The sequence below is a fragment of the Centropristis striata genome, chromosome 1, assembly GCF_030273125.1.
Source record: "Centropristis striata isolate RG_2023a ecotype Rhode Island chromosome 1, C.striata_1.0, whole genome shotgun sequence".
Lineage (NCBI taxonomy): Eukaryota > Metazoa > Chordata > Actinopteri > Perciformes > Serranidae > Centropristis > Centropristis striata.
The window spans coordinates 38,022,524-38,046,293 of record NC_081517.1 but is presented as its reverse complement, the minus strand read 5'-3'; the positions used below and the strand labels follow the sequence as shown (position 1 = coordinate 38,046,293).

At 42.1% G+C, this 23,770-nt stretch overlaps 1 protein-coding gene across 5 annotated transcripts in view; it reads left to right on the top strand.

Annotated features, from left to right (window-relative positions):
- The window catches only part of lef1 (lymphoid enhancer-binding factor 1), a 51,933-nt gene extending 28,948 nt beyond the window's left edge, over positions 1 to 22,985 (top strand). The window contains exons 5-11 of one of the 5 annotated variants that reach the window (XM_059341584.1): positions 2,487 to 2,577; positions 4,599 to 4,718; positions 5,535 to 5,697; positions 6,494 to 6,601; positions 9,023 to 9,065; positions 10,505 to 10,546; positions 21,363 to 22,985. In XM_059341584.1, the coding sequence (XP_059197567.1) occupies positions 2,487 to 2,577; positions 4,599 to 4,718; positions 5,535 to 5,697; positions 6,494 to 6,601; positions 9,023 to 9,065; positions 10,505 to 10,539 (560 nt within the window). In that variant the 3' untranslated portion in view covers positions 10,540 to 10,546; positions 21,363 to 22,985. Of the gene's footprint in view, positions 1 to 2,486; positions 2,578 to 4,598; positions 4,719 to 5,534; positions 5,698 to 6,493; positions 6,602 to 9,016; positions 9,066 to 10,504; positions 10,547 to 21,362 lie in introns of all 5 variants that reach the window. The other 4 variants (XM_059341577.1, XM_059341570.1, XM_059341562.1 and 1 more) reach the window with 4 other exon arrangements.
- The last annotated feature ends 785 nt before the right edge of the window (positions 22,986 to 23,770 follow it).

The window sequence follows — 23,770 nt, the reverse complement described above, 5'->3', positions numbered from 1 at the left end:
TTGTTGTCATGTCGTACAATATATGAAGTAATTCTCTCTATTTTCTGCTCATGCCGGTCCATAGAGATCCACTAAGTTTCTTACAAACACTGAAGAGCAGAAAAGACCCCTGGAGGTCTTTTTTTTTTTTGTAACTATATTTGATCTTTGCACTCGCAGCCCAACAGAAATCCATGTCCAAGCGATCCAGTTGCAGAATTAGCTGCAAATGATTTCCCTAGGCATATTCATGTGTGTATACCAGTCGAGCTAAGCTGAAGATGCTTAAAACGAAGTCTCTCTTATTCTCTTTCTAGCTGTCCCCCTCTCTCTCTCTCTCTCTCCCGCTCTTGCTCTCGCTCTCTCATATCGACTTTCCTTAGTGCGCTCAGACTTTGATCTGCTCGTTAATTATGAAAAACAATCATGGATTTTCTCATTATGAGCTCTAATATGCACAGGGCCGCTACGCAGGATGGAAGGTCGAGCGGAGGGAGGGCTTTGAACATTTTACAGTTAAACCTTATATGTGTACTGTTTCAAAGAAAAAAGGAAATAAAACATGGGAACGCTAATTTGAATATAGATTATTCCCGGTTTTACAATGAGAAGCATGTTAGTGTTGCTTGCGTTGAGAGGAAATGCAAGTGTTGGGCGTCAGTGGGAACGTGTGAATAGGGGAGTGAGTAATTAGGCACCTCGGGGGTGTGAGTGACAAGGTTAACACGCTGGGGCTCTCTCCGCCTCCCTCACCGCCTCACCCCTTGCCTCCTTCCCTTCTGCCCTCAGGAGGGCCCTCAGGAGTGTTAGGTGGTGGATTAGTTGGCAGGGGGTAGTGCTATGCGTGCTATGAATCCGGCGTTGCAACATTGGCTTTGGAGATATAAGCCCCCCGCTCGCCCTGCCTCTCCGAGGAGGGAGGCCCCTTCAGACCACAGCCTGGAGAGAGAAAGAAGAAGAGAGAAGATAGAGACGGGGAGAAAAGGCTGGCTCCAGCAGGGATTAGAAGATGGTGCTAATCTGGAGGCATTTGCCCTCTTTTCTTTGTGTGTGTGTGTGTTTGAGCACACATGTTGGCTCACTGCACTTGTATGAACAGTATTTTCTGATATCAACACACTTTCAATCGTCTTTTCACTCCCTCTGATCCAAAAGGACAAACAAATAGGTGTCAAACAAGAAGATAAGATTTTTTTTTGGTTAGTCATTTTACAGCCACGTTCACAGTTAAGTCTTCCCACACAAAAAAAGGACCCCTCGACCTTGAAAACCAGTAGGAGCAGGAGAGCTGGAGATGGAGGAGCTTAGTCCTGAAGATCCACCGACAGTTAGTCCAAAGCAATCCCGTGTCTACAGGGAAAGCTGCAGCCTCTGCCACAAAGAGGAAGCCTCAATTAACCAGCTTAAAGACACTGAAACACAGTGGAATGACTTGAGCTAAGCAGAAAAAAATATGATCCTTTTCTAACTGGTTGGTAATTTGAGGTCAAGAAACGTGTTCAGGCCCCGACATGTGCACTGTCCTTGACTTTTAGTGAATTATGACAGAGTAATAGATTTAAAATAAAATAAAAATCTTAACTCTAGTCCATAATATTACAGTACACAATTGGCAAATCCAATTTCAGGACACTTTTTGCTCTTTTTTTACATTTTACTCACTGTGGCTTTGTATTTCGCTGCTTTATAAAAGTCCTGCAGTTCTACAGAATCAGCGCAATCATGGCTAGAAGTGTGAACAACTCAAAGATTTTTTGTGGTCTATAACACAGTTATAATGCCATACATGATTAAAAAAAGAAAAAAGCGGAAGTTGGATTTCTCTGATACATTCTAATCAACGCAGATTAGAAAGTGTCTAATTAAAGAATACGTAAACAAAACCTGAGAAAGCATTCAGTTGACTAACTTTCTGCACTTTCTGTTTGTATACGGTCTTTGATATCACAATTTCTTCTTTACACTATTTACACTATTTAAATGTTCAAGTCAAAATGCATTGGTCTCAGAATCAAGTTGTATGTAAAGTACAGTACTTGAGTAAATTTACAGTCATAGAAAAAATTATTAGACCACCTTTGTTTTCTCCTTGCTTTCTTGTTCATTTAATGCCTGCTACAACTAAAGGTACACTTGTTTGGACAAATATAATGATAACAACAAAAATAGCTCATAAGAGTTTAATTTAAGAGCTGGTATCTAGCCATTTTCCAAGGTTTTATTGTTAATGATTTTGATTATTATCAAGAAAACCATGGATAATTTCTGGATATCAGTTCTCAAATTAAACTCTTATGAGCTACTTTTGTTGTTATCATTATATTTGTCCTAAAAAAAATACCTTTAGTTGTACCAGACATTAAAATGAACAAGAAACTGAAGAAAAGGGGTGATGTAATATTTTTTCCGTGACTGTACTTGGTTACATTCCACCACAGATGCAGATACACGAGTAAAAAAGTTAGCCTGAATACTTTCTAACAGTTGTGTATTGTTGTTGTGTCTAGGAATGCCCAGGCATCACCCTGGACCAGACATGCCCAACTTCTACTCCCTGTCTCCTGGAGGAGTCGGACAGATCACGCCACCGCTGGGATGGTGAGTCAGACAGACAAAAGCAAAAGCATGCACAGTTGATTCATGTAAACAAGGAGCAATTACCATCCCGTCTCTTCACATCAGATGCACACTGACACTGTGTGCTGAAAGGAGGAATGCAGCAGCAGCCTACACAGGGAGGTCTGCCTCTGGCTCTTCCTGCTGTTGCTGCTGCGGCTTCAGCCACACCGCTCCTCTGTGTGCCCAGCACATGTCAAACACATCACCGCATACATGCCCCTGCATAACCATATGGCTGCTTAACCCCCATCAAAGCTTCCCGGAAGCACTCCTCTCTCTCCGAGTGTCACTTCGTGTTTGTGAAGTACTTTTTTTAGTGTCTTCTCTGTCTTCTTTTTTTGACTGCATCCTTGTCACAACTTTTTTTTCTGCTCTCAACACATCTTAGCCTCTTTCTTCTTCATCAGTATCTCTTTCTCTGTCAGCGTGATGTTTGTAAAGACAGAGCTTTAGGCAAACACTGAGTGAAGCCAGATGTAAGGTGCAGGATCAGGCGACAGTTGGAGCTAAGACAGTCTCCTTCTTCTTCACTTCTCCTTAAATCTGAGTACTTCGGGTGTATTATATTCTAATTTAGGAACTTTTACCTACTTTTCCTCCTCCTTGATTGTGTTTGCAGTACTAAACATTGCTGATCAATACATTTCATGCTCCACAAGAATCTTTGTTTCCATAACAAACGTTTGTAAAAACCAGCAACAGTTGAAGCGGGTGTCGAACGAAATAGAAAAATGGCGACACAGACATTATGGACCCGCTGATGGACTGATGACAAGAAATAAAATCTACTTTTTATTATTTCAGAAGAAGAGTCTCAAAGAGTTTGAGTCGGTGACCAAGAAATAATAGCATGTCTAAAGATTTCCTCATGTTTTGCAGAAATTGATATTCAAAGCAGTTCTGAAAATTGACAGATTTTTATTTTTTTTGGTAAATATTGAAGACCACAGTGAGTTTCTCTGTCAGTTCCCTTTTTATTTTGCCTGATCTTCATGGTTCTTGAAGTGCAGCGAGAAGGCAAACTGATGCACAACTCATGGAAACTTGCAGTTCCCAACTTTATCGATGACTAAAGTTTCTTAAATCTTTGGAACCACAATAGCAGAGTGCAAAACAAACAGAAAAACTAATAGAAACCAGTCGTACGCATCCTTCAAATTCTGATCCTATGTTATAAAGAAGTATCTCCTTGTGACCCTGTACTTTAGGGCTGCTCCAAGCTGTTATTGTCATTATCAAGCTGGATTAATTGATTCATTTTTTGCTTGCTAAAATGTCAGAAAATGGTAAATAATGTTCATCAGTGTTTCCCTAAGCCAAAGATGGCTTTCTTAAACGTCTTGATTTGTACACAACTGAAATATATTCAGTTTACTGTCATAGAGAAGTAAAGAAACACAAAAATATTCACATTTAATCCTCATATTCTCTTCCTGTTGAACAACTTAAATGACAATTTGACCTATGAAAGCATACAGAACAATTGTGCACCTATTGTCCTACGTTCTTAGTTAACTTTATTTCAATGCATTATCACAAATTTCATCCTTGCTATTTTTTGGCAACCTCATGAAAAAATGCCCACAATTCTGATATAAAAACACTTGAGGATTGAAAAACTGGAGTGAAAGAGTTTTGTTTTTTTCCTTAAAGGATTACTCAAATCCAAGAATCAATTATCAAAATAACAGACCATTAATACAGTACTGTAATGTAATATTGCAGGAAAATGGTTGATGAAATCAGTGCTATAAATAAATAAATAAAAACCTGCACACACAAGCTACTACAGCCAGTGAAGACCATGTCGGCTGAAATGTAATCTTTAATATTGGGCCCTCCACATCAACCAAAAACACTTGTGTGTCTTTATTTATTTCCTTGTTTGTGTACACTGTTGCTAGTGTGCACTTTTCACACATTTAGGGGACCCTTTCCCTTCTTCTGTCCTTCTTCGTCCTATTTAATGAATCAAAGCCTGCTGTCTGCTGTTATTGCAGGTTCTCACACCACATGGTGCCCGGCCCCCCAGGTCCCCACGCCACAGGGATCCCCCACCCGGCCATCGTCAACCCACAGGTCAAACACGAGCCTCCGCATGAAACAGACATCATGCACATGTGAGTCCTGCAAACACAAAATACCTTCATGAAACACTCTCACACACACGTAAAAAAAAAAAAAAGAAAAAGTCTGCTCCTATGCTTAGTTTTCTGAGACAACATACTTCCAGGTATTTGTGCACTTCCACCACTACAGTAGGCCATTGCTCAACAAACCCTCTGTCAGAGCCTTGTTCTCATTCCCTTGATGTGAGCAGATAAGCAGTGAGGGCCCGTGCTGTACTGATAACAGGCCTATGCTTCATTTGGCCTCAGGGATCACAACACACTTAGCCAGCAACAGATACAGGTCCTAGATTAGTGCTCGGATGAACTGAATTCACATCCCCAGTGTGTGCAGTGGGAAGTGCTGTGAGCACCCTGAAGTGGTTATCACTGATATTTCCATTATTCATGGCCATCCCCGTACCAAGACTGTACTAGTATCAAAAAGGTTGTTAGAAAGTAAGCCAGAAGTGGGAGCAGAGTGTCTTTGAGTGTGAGCATTTGGTTTTAAGCGATTGCCAATGTGCTGCGGACGAGAAGGTTTGGTTGCCATTACTGGTGAAGTAATCTCTCCGCATGAAGGGCTGCGACTGTGCAACTGCACATGATTAAAGAGGCCGGGGCCCATGGCGTGGCAACCCCTCTCACGCTGCCTCACTATTGGCTGAGAGCAACCAGACCCTCGCTTGCTTTTGTCGCCACTGCGGCACCACAGTTTCCCTCCTCTGGTGCTTTCATTCTCTCATTTTCTAACTACTTTGTTTCCCCCTTTCTTCTTCTTCTTCTTCACTACCTCCATCCATGTTGTTGTTGTTTTTTTCTTTACAGGAAATCCCAGCACGAACAGAGAAAGGAGCAGGAGCCCAAAAGACCGCACATCAAGAAGCCGCTAAACGCCTTCATGCTCTACATGAAAGAAATGCGTGCGAATGTGGTCGCCGAGTGCACGCTGAAGGAGAGCGCTGCCATCAATCAGATCCTGGGACGAAGGGTAAGTCAAATAGTTTGTGTACCCTGATGCACCACCTCTCTGTCACTGCAGTTTATCTTTGTCGATTGAGTTAAATCACCAGATCACAGTTCGAGCTGTGGCTCTGCACGGACTGACTTCCTTTAACTTCCCAATTAGTTTGAAAAAGATTGCTCTCTCTATTAACATACAGTCTTTTATGAACTAGTTGTGATTATTGTCATAATGATTGCCCCAGCCAATTACTTCCCTTCCCTCTCAGCAGCACAGATACAGACTGCCTATCTAACTGACATTTAATCAAATTGGCTTTAATAAAATATGCCTGGATAATGGCATGGTTGGAAATGACAAAATTTGTTCCTTTTGAGGATTGGGAAAAGAGTGGAACCACAGAGCCATGTTAAAAGCCTTAACGAATAGGCCTAGCGGTTGAGGCAGCCAGCCACAGCAAAGCCTAGTTTGTGGCCTGCATAGGGTAATTGCTCGCTGACATAGTTTGAATAAAAAGCGCTGCTAAATTGGAACCAGTGTTTTGATATGAAATCAAAGTTTTTTTTTCCTTCTCTTCTCTTCTCTCCCTCCCTCTGACTCTTGTGCATGTTAATCTCTTCATCATGTGTCCCCCTTCTCCTTTCTCTCTCTTTTATCCCCCCTTTTTTTTCTACACCAAACGTTTGGAAGTTGAAAAGAAGATTTTTTTTTCTTTTTTACCAAAACACCAGCACACTTCTCTATGCAGGGAACATGCAAGTGCATGCCAGTAATTGACTGTATGCTATTTTTTCCCTCCCTAATCTCCTTTGTACTGAAACAGTGGCATGCTTTATCTCGGGAAGAGCAAGCTAAGTATTATGAGTTAGCCCGCAAGGAACGGCAGCTCCACATGCAGCTCTACCCAGGCTGGTCCGCTCGAGACAATTATGTAAGTATCAACAGAACAGATTGGCAGAGGTGCGCGTGCGTGTGTGTGTGTTGATTTATGTTTGTTTGTGTCAATGTTGCATGACTAGTTCTTTAAATGGTTAATCCTCTGAACCCCAAGCTGTGAGGGCGTCTTTTTTTTTTTTTTCTGTCACATTTTAGAAGTAGTGAGAACCAAAAGTCATATGTCCAGTATAACACAGTCATAAATCATAAAAAAGAAAATTCATTTCACAATTATTGGGATAAAATTTTTCCAAGTGCCCACAAGTGTTACTAATATTAAACAGGGGCTCCACATGCTATACATATTGAACTATTTATAGTTTTACAACCTCTTCATACAACCTCAGCTGTCTCCTCCTCTCTGCTCTGTGTAAACAGCCTGCAGTTCAAGAGTTTGCTGATTTTTTTGGATTGCGACTGTTGGTCTCAGCGGAGTCAGACATGTTGTCGTATTTGCCCTTTGGAGTGCAGAATTTAATGTTTTTTACAGAATCTGGTTATGGAAAATGGTGAATTTTTGGCAAAATTTTAAACGAGCATGAAATATGACTATTTTAAGCTCAGATTTTGTTCCTTTTACTGACAGAAGTGTTTGTGTTACATGATTTGTTCAAGAACCGTCACATAGTTGATGCTCCAATGATAATGCATGATAAACAAATGCATGATAAAAGGTGTCATTTTTATAGAAAAACATGCTTTAAAAACCCCGCCGGCAGGTTTTAGGGATTCAGAGGGTTAAATGAAACACAATACTGACGCACACCCTAATTCACACTAGTCAGCTCCATGCTAATGGGGTCCATTTGTGGACCCTTTGTTTCAGCCTAATGTGTAATTCATAACACTGCGATCATATTACCATCACCCAGTAAAATGGATTGTAGTATCGTGGACATTATTATTGCCACAGTGAGTGAAAACTGCCTGGTAATGGTTATGCTAGTCTTTGATGTTCCATATCAGCATGGAGCTTTGGATGTAAAAAGCACCTGTTAGACTGAGTTGAGGCGGCTGGATTGTACATGCAGCATTCAGCAGCAGCAACCTTTGCTCCCCGAGCTGCCCATTTTGTTTGTGAATGTGGGAGGTTCAGCTGGATTTAAGATGCAGTCTGTTTTTCGGTGTATATCACAGTGTGCATATGTGTCTGTGTATTCGCTTGGAAGTTGTCAGATCTGTCTCCGAGTATGTGGCGTGTATGAATTTGTGAGAGAGAGAGCACCAGCCTTTATTAAAAGTGTGGCTCCGGCACTCACATTCACTCCACCACCAAAGTGCTTTGTGGTGTTTATCTGCCTCCCCTCGGACACCGACAGCATCCCCCCTGCTTCTGCCTCCACTGCTCCACTGCCAAAATGCCTCGCTGAGGGGGGAGACAGTTTCACAGCTCTGCTCCCAGTTAAAGATACACAACATCAGCTAGTGACAGTCAGCCCAGTTCCTATTTAATTTCCAGCTTTGTTAGTACAAACATATTTGACGGGTTGGTTGGGGAAAAAAGTAGAGGAATGGCTTTCTACTTGGCATACCGGAGAGATAAAGGGAAACGGTATGTTTAACGCAAAACATTTCTTACAAGTAAATTTTGTATCCCTTAGAGCGCTATTCTGCGACCCCTCCCACAAACAAAATCCTCAGCTGTACACAGGCAGCACATCATGCCTGGAAACACCCAAAATAGGTAGCGCACTGGCATGGAGAGCGTGCAGCATTCATAGTTTTGCTGTGTACCCCCTCTCTCATCCTTTCTCTCACCCACTCTCACTTAGTCTGTCTTCTTCCCTGTCTGCCGCAGCAGTAGAAGGCAGATTAGCTCATGAATAAGTGGATTAGCAGACTTTGCAGCAGGAAACCAAAGTGCTGCTCATATTTGAGTAGAACGACTCTACGCTGCTATCTATACCTATACTCTCCCCCCTGGGGATTTAGCATAAGCTATAAATCCTTACACACTCCCACCACCTCGCTGAAAGAAGAGTGGCGCTCTTCACAGTCATTGAGCTAGACTAGCCTAATTACAGTGAGCATTTTTAATTGCACTTCATGTTAATATTTGTCATTAGAGGGACTTCAAAGGCAGTGGAAATATGACACAGACTGGTCACAATCTGCTTCTGTTTGCTTTAGATGGCCACAACTCAATAAAAGCCCCAAAAAATGATAGAAAGTAAGTCATTTAAAAGCAGCTGAAAGCAGGTAGAGCGCACTTAGCCATCAGCTCAGACTTTTTGGTTGGTCGGTCCCGCTCAGCGCGGCAGTTTGCAGTGGAGTCCGGAGTCCAGGGGATGCTGGTTGGATGCCCAGCAGGGGATGAGTGAACATGGCAGTCAGCAGCAGGATATCAGAGTGGTCTAGTGAGCGTGAGTGCTGGAGCCACACTTTATGTGTTCCTCTGTATATTTTTTAGGGAAAGAAGAAGAAGCGGAAGAGGGAGAAGATGCAGGAATCAGCCCCAGGTAAGCACCAGCCCTCCAGTTCCCTCTTTTATATTTGGTCTGTTGCATTTTGAAGTTGTGAGTTACACCATCTTTCCATAGACCACACATCATCTTTTACTGTATGCTGCTACATTTTTACTCATGCACACTGTGTTCAGCTATAAAAAAACCAACTAATCCTCAGTAGACCAGGACAAACGTTTATAAAACTGCCAAGTAAAGTTATACACTAACCAAACTAATGTCACCTACTATCCTCACTCTGGCTTCACTAGACTGGCTTGACTCTGTGCAGAAGGCACATGCCTTTACTTTCCTCCTAAACTTTCTTTGTATACATCCCACCATCCATTTGTCCCTTGCCTCTCTCTCATCCCCATCTTTAAAAATTACACCTACTTTGGGATTAGTCTGTCCATTCTATACGACTACTTACCGACTCCGGGCTTTGCACTATTTGTTTGCCTGCTGCACTACAGTGTGTCTTTCTGCTGACCTTGTTTAGCTGCGCTTATGAGCCTCCTCTCAGCACTGCAACTGTAATCCATTGAGAATTACATCTTAAAGGGATAGTTTGGAATTTTAGAAGTGGGGCTGTATTGAGGTATTTATCCCTAGTCAGTGTATTTTTTCTACAGGGGATGGCATAGAAGCTAAGCAATGTACTGCTGTGGACGGGGGCAGCAGCAAAATTTAGTTCAGTCACCTGAAAAAAAAAAAAATCAGTTTAAGTGTTATCTATATTTAGAATATTGTCACTGCTCTACTTTGCCATCAAACAGCCCTTTCCAACAGAGGACTGAAGCCCACGCTCTCGTCAAAGCCACCAGACTCCATGGACAAACACATTCATTTCCTGTCATTTTACCTGTCAGAACATGGGAGTGGCTTGTCCACCGCTGCCTCAATCAGTTAGTCTGTTTGTGTTATTGTGCGACTAAAGCAAATCCAAAAGAACTCTTTGAAAACACCAAAGCCAAGCAATTCCACAAACAAACATACCGATCGAGGCAGCGGTAGACCAGCAATTCACTTTTTCTGTGAGGTAAAATGACTATTTTTGTCAATGGACTCTGGTGGCTTTGACGAGAGCATGAAAGGAAAGTTTCAGCGTAAAGCTAATCAGGGATTCCCAATGACAAGGTAAAGCGGTGAAAATATTATGCTAAATACAGTGCACACTTTAACTGATCATTTTATTTTAGTTGACTAAAATACATTTTGCTGCTGCCCCGTCCACAGCAGTTCATTGCTTAGCTTCCATGCTGGTACTCCTGCCTGCTTCTCTAAAGGGTGGCGTGTCATCCGCCATCACGCTAAACAAAAATTCAAACTATCCCTTTAAGTAAAATGTCAGTATTTATTTCGGTCTGTACACTGTGCAGGCCAGATGGATGGTAAATATTCATGCCGTCCAAATACATCAAAATTTTTAAAAAAGATGCAATTTTCTGCAGGTACAGGCCAGAGAATGAAAACGGCGTACATCTGAGAATATGGTAAGACAAACCCTCTATCCCCTCACTGTCTGATCAGTTCAATATATGTCAAAGTCTTTTTTTAAACTGCTAAACACTGACTTGAGAGTATGTACTCACAGACTAATCCTGAAAAGGTCCACCCTAACCTCGCCATAGTCATTGTGTCGGTGGTGTTAAGGCCTGAAGAGGGATTGTGCTTTGTGTGTGGAGTTTTCTCAATGGCCTCAACACAATAGCCATTGGATTTTCTCTGTGTTTGTGTGTGTGCTAACGCGCATGTGTGTGTATGTCGAACCGGTCAATCCAACATTTTGTGGTAAAGCACCGGTTGGATTAAAGGTCAGATGTTCTGTCAGCAGTTTGTGGCTTATTTTTCTTCCATCATGCATTGTGGAAAATGTCCAAATAAAAAAAAAGGTTGAAAAATATGGCTTAATAAATCAGACAGCTCATCCACTCAGTGTTTTCTAAACATGGGCTAAATAATACATCTGAAAACAGTTTCACTCGTTCTGAACATTTTTTTTTCTGCTGCTGGAGACGTCAGCTCAGCCCCATATGGACTACATGTGTTGTCTCTCTCTGCATCTTTGTGAAGCAGAGCAGGATTCAGCAGCTTGTTTGGCAGGAACTTAATGAGATGCTATACCTTAATAAGATTTCATGCTATCTGGGGTTTCAGGGTGTATATAATGCCTTCATAACAAAGGCACTCCGTAGTCGTTTTTTTTCTCCTCCTTTTTCTTTAACATATGAATGATATGCTGAGATATATTGAATCAGATGACATGTCAAACCCTCACTGAACTGCCACCTTTCTTTTTCTTTGTCGAAAGAAGGATTAATGTTCTCTATATGTGGCAAAGGCACCTCTATTTTTAGTCTCTCTCTGGATCTTTTTGCTTTGCATCCCCCCCCCCTTCCCCCCCAGTGAGTCTGGTAGCATCCTGTTGTTCCGCTTCCTTTCGGCGGCAGAAAAAGCCGGGCAGATGTGACAAATCTGGTCTTACGTCGAAATCACCCCAACCAGACAAAGGTTTTCCACTTGATCGATTCCTGACCTGGTGGCTCTCTCTGAACCCAAAATTGTGCTGCTTTTCTTTCCCCCTTTTTTTTCTCTCGCCACGGACAGTTTTCAAAGCACAGAGAGAGCGAGCGCTAAAAAGCACTTTATCTCTGATCCAATAATTAGCAGCGCCTAGCCGCAGCGGGATGGACACCCTTGCTGATTCTCAGTGACAGCCTTAAACTAATATGCATAATACCAAGGATACTGCCACAACTCCCCAAGCCCTCAATTTATGCAGATCCCAAAGAGCTGGATTGAGGTTAGCTTGGTGTAGACGCCAAAAAACATCTTTAAATGAACTCGTTTGTCTATTTCTTTTCATCTGCCGTAGCCTCTACCCCATCTGTCTCTCCTCCAAATGAAAAATCTAAAAGGAAATTTGTTAATGAGTTAATTTTGAAGACTCACCTTTCTGTGTGATGGTTCAAACACAGTGAACATTTGCTCCCTTAGATTTTATTTATAGCACTGCTTCTTGTGCAGTCATAATAAGGAATATTCAGCAAGTGAAAAGCTCCAGTCTAGGTAGATTTTATGAAGGGAAAATTGTCTTAATACGATTTCATATTAACATATTTTATGGCTTGCGCTGAGTTTTTCTGCCTGAAGCCAAAAACCAGGAGTTGAGTAGCGGAGCAGTGTTTTATAGCTTGACGTTGGTTCTCTTTGTTATCTTTAGCATGTCAAACACTGGGCCCGCCACACAGCTGGCTCTCACCACAGTGGAACAGCACTCTGAGAAGTCATTACTCTGACAATGTGAAATTAGGGTTTCCGTCTCTTCCCCTCGTCACTCGCTGCCCCAGCCCCCTTTTTCTTACACAGCCTTACTCCTCCTTTCCTCACTCTTTCCGCACCCTTCTTTATTCAGTTTCTCTTTCTTGCTTCCTCTCATGCTGTTAGCCTTTTGTCTGACTAAGCCCGCTGATTCACAGCCCTTTTGAGATAGTTATCTGGCCGAGACACATACGTGGCCTTGAGGCTTTCTCCCATTTCAGCCACTGCACATTTTTTTCACAGGGGGGAGACACTGTTAACAAAGGTCTTTTTAATGTGGTGAGAGAGGGCCTGGGAGTTGCAAACACTTGCAAAGTGCCATAAAAGTGCATGTGAGTCATCTTTCCCAGACTCTTATGAAGATGCTCCTTTGTTGACAAGTAAAATGGACGTCTTTACAAGCCAGTTTGCCCAAATGATGTGTAAGGGGTTGTATTTTTTAATCACAAGGCAGCTTATCTTGATGCTCTTGTACAATGATTTCAGTCTGGTGGGTAGGGGTGTCACAATTTCCATTCTAATTTGAGAAATCGATTGATAAAGGCTTTTAATTTCAGTTATTGTAATCGAAAGCTTCAAAATTGTGAATCTTTTTAAAGAAGAATTTAAAAATGTAAATAACAGTCAGGGCATAAAACCAATGATCTGTTGATCTTAACAAATCAAAGTGGATAGACTAAGATAGCACTGGGCCATATGATGATTCATATTGCCATGGTTTTCTTGATAATGATTTTGGTTATTATCACGAAACCATGGAAAATGGCTAGATATCAGCTCTTAAATCAAGGAATTTATTTTTGTTGTTATCATTATATTTGTCCAAACAAATGTACCTTTAGTGGTACCAGACATTAAAATGAACAAGAAATTGAAGAAAAAGGGCGGTCTAATCATTTTTTACCATGACTGTATATCGTTTTCGAGATATGAAATGACGTGTATCAGGAAAGAAGACTTAAGCCACAGTCTAACGGGCATAGCTGTGAGTGCTGGGGAAAAAAAGTTTAAATCAAAAACTGGATCAAGTTGTGACCCTAAAATAGAGTATAAATCGTGGACTCAGGGAATCATGACACCCCTGCTGGTAAGTGCGTGGAGGGTCACTTCTAACCACATGTCCCGGTCCAGAAACATAAAACAAAAGTGTTGTTGAAGCCGGAGCTTTGGTGGCCACTCTCTCTCTCTCCCTCGCTCTCTGTCTCAGTCGTGCCCCGGCTCTGTTCCCTCTCTCTGATGTGTGCAGCCAGAAGTCAGCTGTCAGAAGACTTTGATGAGCGAGGAGGGAGAAAAAGGAGAGATGAGGGCGTGAGTGTGGGGGGGAGAAGAAAAGGGCCAGAAGAAAATCCCTCATTCTCTCGAGTTCTGAGTTTACCCAATCTCTCTCAACTGCCACTCATCCTTCAGTCTCTCCATCCCCCATTTATTTCCCCTTTTCTCTCCCTTTTTTTATTTGTTGCCTCTCATCTTCTCTCTCTCAGACCCTCATCACTCTCTGCATATTTCTCTCTTTCACACACACACACACACACACACACACACACACACACACACATCCACATCTGAGCAGCCAGCCACACACTCCGACTGCAATTAGGCAAGATTCAGCGTCTGCTTCTATTTCCCGAGTCGTTTCAATTTGGCACCGAGCCTCTAGGCCACTGCGGCACAGCCCAGTGCCTCCACACCCCGCCTTATTAGTGACCTGGGATAATTGGGGAAGGAATCCGGATTGCAAAACTGACTCTGGGTCTCGCTTTGAGCTTTCGCGCAGGAGATGAGAGGATGTTTTTAAAACCGTACTTTTTCACACACATACAAGAAAAAAAAAGATGAAAAATAGTTATGAGTGGGAGGTGGAGGAGAAAGAGATTTGGGTATAAATCAGAGCGACGCCCCGGCTAATGTTTCAGTGGGTAGGAAAAAGAATCGGAAACGTTCTCTCACTCCCTCTGACCTCCACAAAGCCCACTCTGTGAAGAAAAATGACCCTCTCAGCACTTAGTGTACGGACTTCCAGAGGGTGGCACTACGTCAGACTCCATGTAATTTAAGTATGTGGTTTTAGCTTAGAAGTACAAATCTTTCTGCACTGACACGGTTGTTTTATTCTGGCCTCGCAACCTTATGTGACACTTCAAGGGGGGTATGAACCTCTTGAAGGTCTTTGTTTACATGTGAGAAAAAGCAGCTATAGTGCTCCCATTGTTTAGACTGGGGCTTGAAATTTGTTTTGATTGAGTCACGGGCCTATTGTGTTGTGGTTTGGCCAGCTGCAGTAACAGTATGAGGGTCCAGTCTCTTGGCTTTTTGTGATGTCTTCTCCACTTCCTCTCTCTCTCTCTCTCTCTTTCTGGCTCCTCTAAACCTCACCCCCGTGGCTCCTTGAGGCACTGCAGCCCGTTTTTCGGAAGAGGCGGAGATATATGACCTTATAAAACGATCCCCCTCGTGAGATGCTTATCTCTGAATGAAAGGCCCCCAGGTAACACGAGGGCACAGGCAGGAAGAGGACGGAGGAGCTGAAGGAAGCGCTGTTTATTTTTATTTTACTCCGCTCCGGTCTGGCCATTGTTAAAATGAGGCAAAACCTCAACTCCAGCTCCTCTTTCACTCTTTTTCTGCCTCTCTACTTCCCTCTTTTTTTTTCTTTTTTTACTCCTCCTTTTCCTGCTCCTCTCCTCTCTCGGCTGACGGTGAATATGAGTGGCGGCGGAGGCCTTTGAAGCGAGACCACAGCAGAGGGAGCAGTCATTGTGCCGGCTCTTTGAATGTACAGCACCCCTCCCTCCCTCTCTCCTTCTCTCCCTCTCTCCTTCTCTCCCTCTCTCCCTCCCGACATCCCCCGGCCTGCAGCGGCTCAGACTGAGCTGTGCGGGGGCACACGGCCAGACTTCAGCTGCCCGGGCCCCCCAGCGATGCCGCCTCAGATGTGGGCAACGCCTCCCCCTTCCTCCCCCTTCCTCCTATACTCCCATCGTCTCACCCACACATGCCTGAGGTTTGGGGTTTTGGTGACTCCCCCTCCCCTTTTCCCCTTTTGACCACAACCAGACCCCACCCTTCCCTTCTCTCCAATATTTAACGCAGACACCGTCTTCCTTCTCTTCACCCTCTTTAGTTTCAGCCCCCTCCTGACTCGACTTGTTAGTTTCTGATAGCCCCTGTGGAAAAGATACAACATCCCCCGAGCCTTCACTCTTGATGGAGGTTAAAAAATTCAAAGGTTTTTTTTTTTTTTTCTTTCAAGAGGCGATTTCTTTTATGTGGAATGTCTCAAAGCTGAAGAAAGTGCTGACAGTGCAGAGCATTTTGTTTCAAACATGGCTTTGTCTTCCAGGTGCTTATTTTTATTGGCCTGCACGTTTTTATTTTCCCCCTGTGTCTTTAAGGGTGTAGAGAAAGGAGGCTCCTTTGAAAAAGGTGTCACTGAAGCCAGCTGTATGATCCGGGCCAAGGTCACTGCCAAGACACGCCACCGCACCAGACTCTAATGTAAATGTGTGGACAATTATACTTACTAGAGCTCGCACGTCTGTCAGCCTGAGCCAGACTGGAACTGACCTCAGTGGATGATGCAACAAAGAGCTGGCACTTAATGTTCGCTGGATCTCAGGTTGAATCAAAAGGGAGCAGCAGCTTCTGCATTCATGCCCTCCTTAGATTTGAAAGAGTGAGAAGTCGATCAAAATAAAACTAAATAAAAGTCCATATTTAAGAGGCTGAAAACAGCATTTTCCTGCCATTTTTGCATGAAAAATGACATAGTTTTATATCATATTGATTGAATATCTTTGGACTGATAAAAACCAGACATTTAAGATATCACCTTGCGCGTTGAGAAACTGTGATTTTTTACTATTTGCTGTCATTTTAACTGACAAATTGATTAATTAAGATAAAAAAATTGGCCCTTTATTCGATTGAAAGACAGAAATGTTGGTTCTGGTTTCAACAGGGTGGCTGATCTAGCTTCCACATTCTGCTATATGATGAATAATGCAAAAGTTGAAGGAGCTGATTAAATGTACCATTATCTGCAGCCTTACCTGTGAGCCAATTTTAAACTGAGCGAGAGCATTTCTGTGCCCTCACTTTGACCTGACAGTTAAATGACAAATCTGGTTTATTACAACTTTATTACATCATCTTTGTCAGTAACAATGAGATTACACTATGAGGTTAATTGCCGTTCCTTGGATTTGTCTTGGGGTCGGCCTTCACAGACAGAAGTTCCTGAATCTTGTTGTCTCTCTAGTTAGATATTTTCATTGTTGTCTTTCTTTAAATTAGCCTTCTTCTTCACCCTTTGTGTGAAGGTTTGTTTTCTTTTGTTTGATCGAAATGTCATCAACACGTCTACTCGTTTGGACGTGGGCTCAAATTGACATTACACTGACTTTAGTGAGCTGGCAGGGTAAAGTCCGTTTAAAGTCCGGTCCAACTGACTCGGACATTTGTGTTCTCAAATTCAGCCTCTCAAGGTAATGTCTTGATAAGTTCAGGATTACAGTTACAGATTTCTCTCTAGCAATGTCACATTGAACCAAAATAAGACCCAAGTTTCAACATGATTCTGACACATCTTTCTTTACTTGCACTGCTCTCTATCTTGCCTCTCCTTTCTCCTCCAAATCTCCCCTCTTCTCTCTGCCATGGTAAAGTCTGCGCCTCAGCCTGAGCTGGAGACACCTCTCTCCAGTTGGCTTATTTTTAGAGTAATTTGTCGGCGATGTTTTCCTTTTTAATGGCACCAAAAGAAACCCCAGAGCCGTGTGTAGGGAGAGAGGGAGCTGAGTGGAGGTGGGTGGGTCGGTGGGTTTGGAGGTTCGGGGCCTATAAGGCAGGCGGGCCCCAGCTGCGGCCGCTTTGATTTGGCCTGGGAGGTGAAAGCGGCGATTGAGACGCGAGGTTGTGCCAGTTATCTTAACCTCCCACACTTCAAAAGCTGGGCGAGAGCTTGTCCGACTCCTTCCCCTCCCTCTGTCCTGTGGAGGGAAAGGAATTGGGGAGAGGGAGAGAGAGAAGGGGGGAGACTAAACCTTCGCTAGCCCTCTGAACAGAGGAGCGTTTCATTTCCTGCAAAAAAGTCCAGCCGGCATTCCTGAGCACTAATGTAGAGGGAGGAGGAGGAGACGGAGGGAGGTGAGGGGAGAGGAGGGGTCAAGCTGCTCCTGAATCCCAGTGTTTGTGTCGGCTGGACCTTGTGAAGAGCTGGCCCGCTGCCCCCTACAACCAACCACCACGCAAGAACACACCCCCGCTGTTACCACCAGCCTCTTTTTTGAGACTTGCGCGCACGCACACACGCGCACGCTCCTCTCGCCCGCAGCCCCTCAGGCCTCTTCCCCAGGCAGGAAGGCCAGAGCTTTTCATGTCTGTGGTGGGGGAAGGAAAAATGCTCCCCAGGAAACAGGGTGCAGTGCCGGGCGTGCGGGCCCGCTTTGAGATCCTGGGATGAAAAGAGAGAGGGCGGCGGAGGTAAATAAAAGCGACAGGGGCTCTCTCTTTCTCTCTGAGCGCTGTGCTTCTTTCAGCCTCCACTCTGTGCAGCTCAGGGTCAGCTCTCCTCGGGAAAGGTGGCCTCTGTCCTGTTCCCTTTTATCCACATGTGGTAAAGCAGTCTGCAGGGTGGTGTGTGTGTGTGTGTGTGTGTGTGTGCGTGTGTGTGTTTTTCTGCATGTGTGTGTTGAGGCTTTTGAGTGTTAAGATGCAGCGAGCAGCAGGGCTCAGCTGACTTCTCTCCTACAAAAACACACTCTTGGCTTTGCCACAAGGGAAAAGCAAACTAATACCGTTTCTTTTCCTTTTTTCGTCTTCACAAAACATCCATCTTTTTAGTCGCAGGAGGCATCCATCCACCTCTGTCTCTGCCTCTCCACTTTGATCACAGATTCTATTTGATGCTGCTCGGGTCTAAAATAACTCTCCTTGGCTTGTCAATAACTGAAGCTAACTCTGTTATGTTAGCTCAAGCCCGGATCACGAGAGGGAAAAGAACACTTTTGCAGCTTGACAAACAATTTCCCCGTCAGGGAAAGGGGCCAATTTTGTGAGAGTCCTGTGAAGTGGATTGAGCATTCAGGTAACATTTTCACACTGCGGCGTCAATCTGCAACTGAACCATGTTGCTTCAGATAATTACCACCATACTACCATGAACTCTGCTTGTTTTAACCAACTGGGTCAACACGGTGATCCTCCTGTGTGAAGAGTATTTCCTCGTCTTGTTTTCCCATCGCCCACCTGCAGCGGCAGCCTAAATGTCAACCAGAAGCTACACAATTGGGTGCTCGCCTTGAGAGAGCTAGAGGAGGAATGAGTCAGTCAAGGGAGGGCAGAGAGGAGCGTAGCGCTGCCAGCTGGGTCACGGCAACCCCCACGTCAGGCGAGATCAAAGCCAGACCGGCCCACATCCTGTCACTGACCTATGACCCCCTCTGTAGTTCAGTGCTTTGGCTCAACTCTGCTGCAAAAGGCTTTCATTCAATCAGCTGTAACACTGCGCAGAAAGAAATGATGATTGATGATGTAGATGGTAATGACAGGTAATTTGTCCCCTCCCTGAACCGGGGCGGGATGCCTGCACGCTGAGACATTTTCGAGTCACTCTGAGTCATCTTGATGTGTCTGGTTTTGGTTAATGTGATGTGAATGTGACCCGTGTTGTGTTACTTTTGTGTTGGTAATTGTTTCCTCCTTTTTTATTTTGTTTCAACAATTTTTATTGATTTTCAACAGTGAAGTAACAAACAGACACACAAACAATAATAATAGTTAAAAAATAATATATATATATATATTATATATATATCATTTTGTTGTGTAAACCTTTTTTTATTTTTTTTTTATTTGTTCATTTTATTTTTATTTTTTGTTTACATATCGTATGTGTGTGTGTGTGTGTGTGTGTGTGTGTGTATATATATATATATATATATATATATATATATGTATAAATTAACAAATACAAGAAAAAAGTTTACACAACAAAATGATGGCTGCATTATATAAACATTCCTCCTTTTTTATTTTGTATTAAAATGCAGTCAAGGCTGTGTGATATACTATCTAGCCTGGCCTGGCAAATGCTTAATAGTCTGGAAACTCTCAGTTCATTTTTGATTTCCAAGTTATAAAACAGCACGGACTGAAATGCCTCTGAATAAACCTACAACCAGTCAGCAACAGTCATGTGAGGTGACACATTGAAAATTGGGGTGGTGCTTGCTCCATTTTCAGGCAGGAAAAACATCGGGCCAGGTCACCAACTTTCTCAAATTACACCTATTAGTCACTAAAAACGTGTTTGTGAAAACATCTGAGGCGAGAAACACACAATGCAGTAACAGAATCATCATTCATATTTAATCAGTGCTGCCTAGTTTGACAGTTTGATTTGAGTTTCTCAAGTTGCGCTGGACGCCAGCCATCATATCAGACCCGCCCCATGTGAGATAAATGGTTCTGATTGGCCCGTCGAGGAATTGGAGAGTGACCAGACGCATCTTTCAGAGCAAATAAAACACAAGCTCGGCAGATTCGACTCATTTCCACTCTTCAATATGCCGTCATAAAATCAATATTGTGATATGAAACTGAATATTTTCTTAGAATTTGGGATCATAATATTTTAATACAGCAAAATGATTGTCTTTTCCTGGTTTTAAAGGCTGCATTAGAGCAGGGTAGTACATTGTCAAATGCAGACGACGTACCAAGTCAATATTTCCCGGTCAAAGTTAACCAAAGTTGAACTCCGTACGAAGATTCGCCCCTTTGGCCACATAGAATTACAGGTGCATCTCAATAAATTAGAATATAATGGTAAAGTCCATTTCCAGTAGTTCAAGTCAAATAGCCCCAACCAAGTATTGAGTCATATAGCTGGACATACTTTTCAGAGGCCAACATTTCCATATTAAACATACTTTTTAAAATTGGTCTTTAGTAATATTTTTATTTTGAGACACTGACTTTTAGGTCTACATTAAATGTAAGCCATAATCGTTATAATTAGAAGAAATCCAATAAATTAAGACATGAAATGTTTCATTGTGTGTAATGGATCTATGTAATGTTTTATGTTCACTTTTTGAATTGAATTACCGACATAAATAAACGTTTCAATGATGTTCTAAGTTATTGAGATGCACCTGTATGTGAATTAGGTGTAAAGCTTTGTGCACGTGTGACCATGGCTTTACAGTACAATTATGTAATTTTCTGTTCTTGCTGGTCTGTTGTTTGCCTTTACAAACTTAGTCCTTTTAGCGACATTACCGATTATTATCTATGAAAAATCACAAATCGTAACCCCTGCAGTGTCTCTACAATATTGATATTGAGCTATTTGGTCAAACATATCATGACATTTGATTTATATACACTACCGGTCAGTTTTAGAACACACCAACTTTTCCAGAATTTAATTGAAAATTATGCAGTTTAATGTCTCAGTGTACTCTGAAATTAATGCACATTTGCAACATTTAAAATTCTTTATTGAGCATGATAGTGTTTTGAATTCAAAATCACATTTTATGTTGAACTAAAGGACTAAAAAAAGACACAAAATGACCAAAAAAAGACACAAAATGACTTACAAAGACATGAAAAGAATTCAAAAATGGACAAAATAGCCCAAGACTCCATAGAGTTAAGTTCTTAACCCATGTCTTGTTCCCTGAAAAAGGCCTACTTGTATAATTCTGAAATGTACATTATCTTTCAGTTTTGGTTAAGCTTAGCTTTTTTTATTTACCTCTGGCAGTTCACCACTTACCTTCGTACCCTTTCAAGCTGTTCATTTGACTTGAACTGCTTGAATTTCAATAAAAAACTGGAAAAATTGGGGTGTTCTAAAACTTTTGACCGATAGTGTATGTAACTGCAAATAGTCTCTCAGTCTTATTTGCAGTTACCTCATAACTCAGTTAATTGATCCTTCTTTTCTTACGTTGCCATCTTTGTTTATTTTTCCTGCAGGGGGAAAACGGAACAATTTCTCCACATGCAAAGCGAAGGCAGCAGCTACGGGCCCTCTGCTTGAGATGGAGGCCTGTTAGATTCCATGAAGACCCTTAAATCTCCAAACTGAAGCCTCCACTTCTCAGAGGACCCCTTCCTCCCTCCCTCCCTCACTCCCTCCTCCAACCTGCACCCGTCTCTCCCAACCCCAACTAAACCCTACTCCCTTCTCCTTGGACACAGTCACATGCCACCACCACCACCACCACCACCACCGAACACTGTCTGACTCTACTCCCGTCCTGAAGGCGCCTGCTGTAGAGACACTGAACTGAACAAGACAATCATGATAAGTAGGAGCACCCTCACGCAACCACCTTCTCTCACCGAAAGAAGAAGAAGAAAAAAAAACAAGCATCAATTTGACGTCTGTGTTCTGTCAGTTTCCTTTTACAATCAGCTTTACTGCAATCCCAAGGCACTGCACTGAAAACAGCAGCAATTTTTGATGTGCGCACAGACTCCTCCACTGCACCGCCCCAACACTCCACACACCTGTTTCTGAGTTACTGTAAGTTATTTGTCGCCTCGGTTCCTTTGTATAGATCATCAGGCCGACACTCACTCCCTCAACATCTCCACCTCCCCACCCATCCTCTCTCTCTCTCTCTCTCTCTCTCTCTCTCTCTCTCCCTGGATTTTTGAGACCATTTGGGGTTTCGCCCGACCGACCAAACACCTCTTTTTAGACTGCACTAAGGAAGCCGGAGGAATCTCATCTTGTCTACGAAAAACGTCCTCAAGACGCCATTTTTAGTTTGTCGCTGACCAGTTGGTGCAAAAAAGGATCAACATTTTGATTTGCTTTTCATTTTAGACTGAATTTTATTTTGAATGCTTTTTTTTGTATCTTGAATCCTTGTTTCAATTTCTCGGTGTATATTTTAGTGATTTTTTTTTTTTTTTTTAAATATTGTTTTTTTATATAGTGGTATATATGAAAATAAGCTTTGGACACAGGAAAGCCATTTTTCTTGTTGAAGCGTCTTGCAGAAAATTGAAACTTAAGGCTTCTTTTGATAACTATTTGTAACAAATAGTGACCTCGAGTCTTGCTCAGATGTAAAATAATGCTCAGTATGTGTACTTTTTAAAACTGTCAGGATATGTCAATTTTCTTGGTATTTTTGCAGGCAACATTAGGACAAAGGCGAGAGTGATAGCTCAGAGGCCTATATTTTATTGTTCTAAAACATGACAAATGAAGCAGATATATATATTTACCCCAGCACTTGGCAGTCTTTCTTTTATTGCAATGGACCTTTGTCTTTTCTCTCTGGTAGCTAATAGTGTGGTCTTTAGCCATGTTGTTTATTCCATGCAAGCATCTCTGTAACATTTTGATTTTAATGCTCTATTTTAGTATTACTTGATGAATTCCTTTTTTTATTATCATATTTTGGGTCACTGTCATCTTGGTGTAGCATTTTGCTTCCCAAGTGGTCATATTTGAACTGTTTCAACATGTTTTTTTGTTTGTTTTTTTGTTTTGTTTTTTGTAAGAAAAATAAAAAGGCACCATTGGCTCATTTGATCACTTGTGTGGTGGAAAGACCAGAGCTGGAGGTGCCAGATGTAGCAGTCTGAGTGTCGTCCTTCCTTGGCGATAATAATGTAAGTATGTGTTATATGTATGTATTGATAGTGTAAACACTTTAGATAAAACATGTTTTCATTTTTGTGCAAACTTAAAAGCTTAAAAAAAATTGAAAAGCAGTCAAAACTCCAAAAGCACACACTGCTTGGGGCTACATTTACGCTGTTATTGTGACGATAATGAAAGGAGAAACCTACTTCATCGAGTATAAAAACATTTATCAATTGGGTAACATGTCGATTTCAACTGACTCTGTGTGAAAGTTGTCTTTAGACTTTAAATTCCGTAAAAAAGAAAAACCTTTTAAAGTTCCAGTTGAATTTTTGAAGTAAACAACATTTTTGATTAAAGAGCCAAGATCAAAGGAAAAGTCTATTTATAGACTAATCTGAATTGTGCCGTTTGAATGTCTTCATTTCAAGTAAAACAGCACCACCTAGTGTTAATGTTGAGTTAATAGGCCATTTCTGTGGAGGCCAAACATTCCTGATTAATTCTGTGCATTCAAGTCAAATTTTTATTTATAAAGCCCCAAAATCACACATAATCTTGTCATCCTTAAGTCTTGATTTGATTTACTTTCACCAAATACCTCTTTAACATGGACAGAAGTAATGATAGTGGGATTCCAACACTGAGTAGATAAAAAGTTAAATGTAAGGGGAGATACTCAATCGTGGAAAAAGTATTCAGATCTCTTACTTAAGTAAAGTACTAATACTACAATGTGATATAACTCCACTACAAGTAAAAGTTATAAATTAAAAAC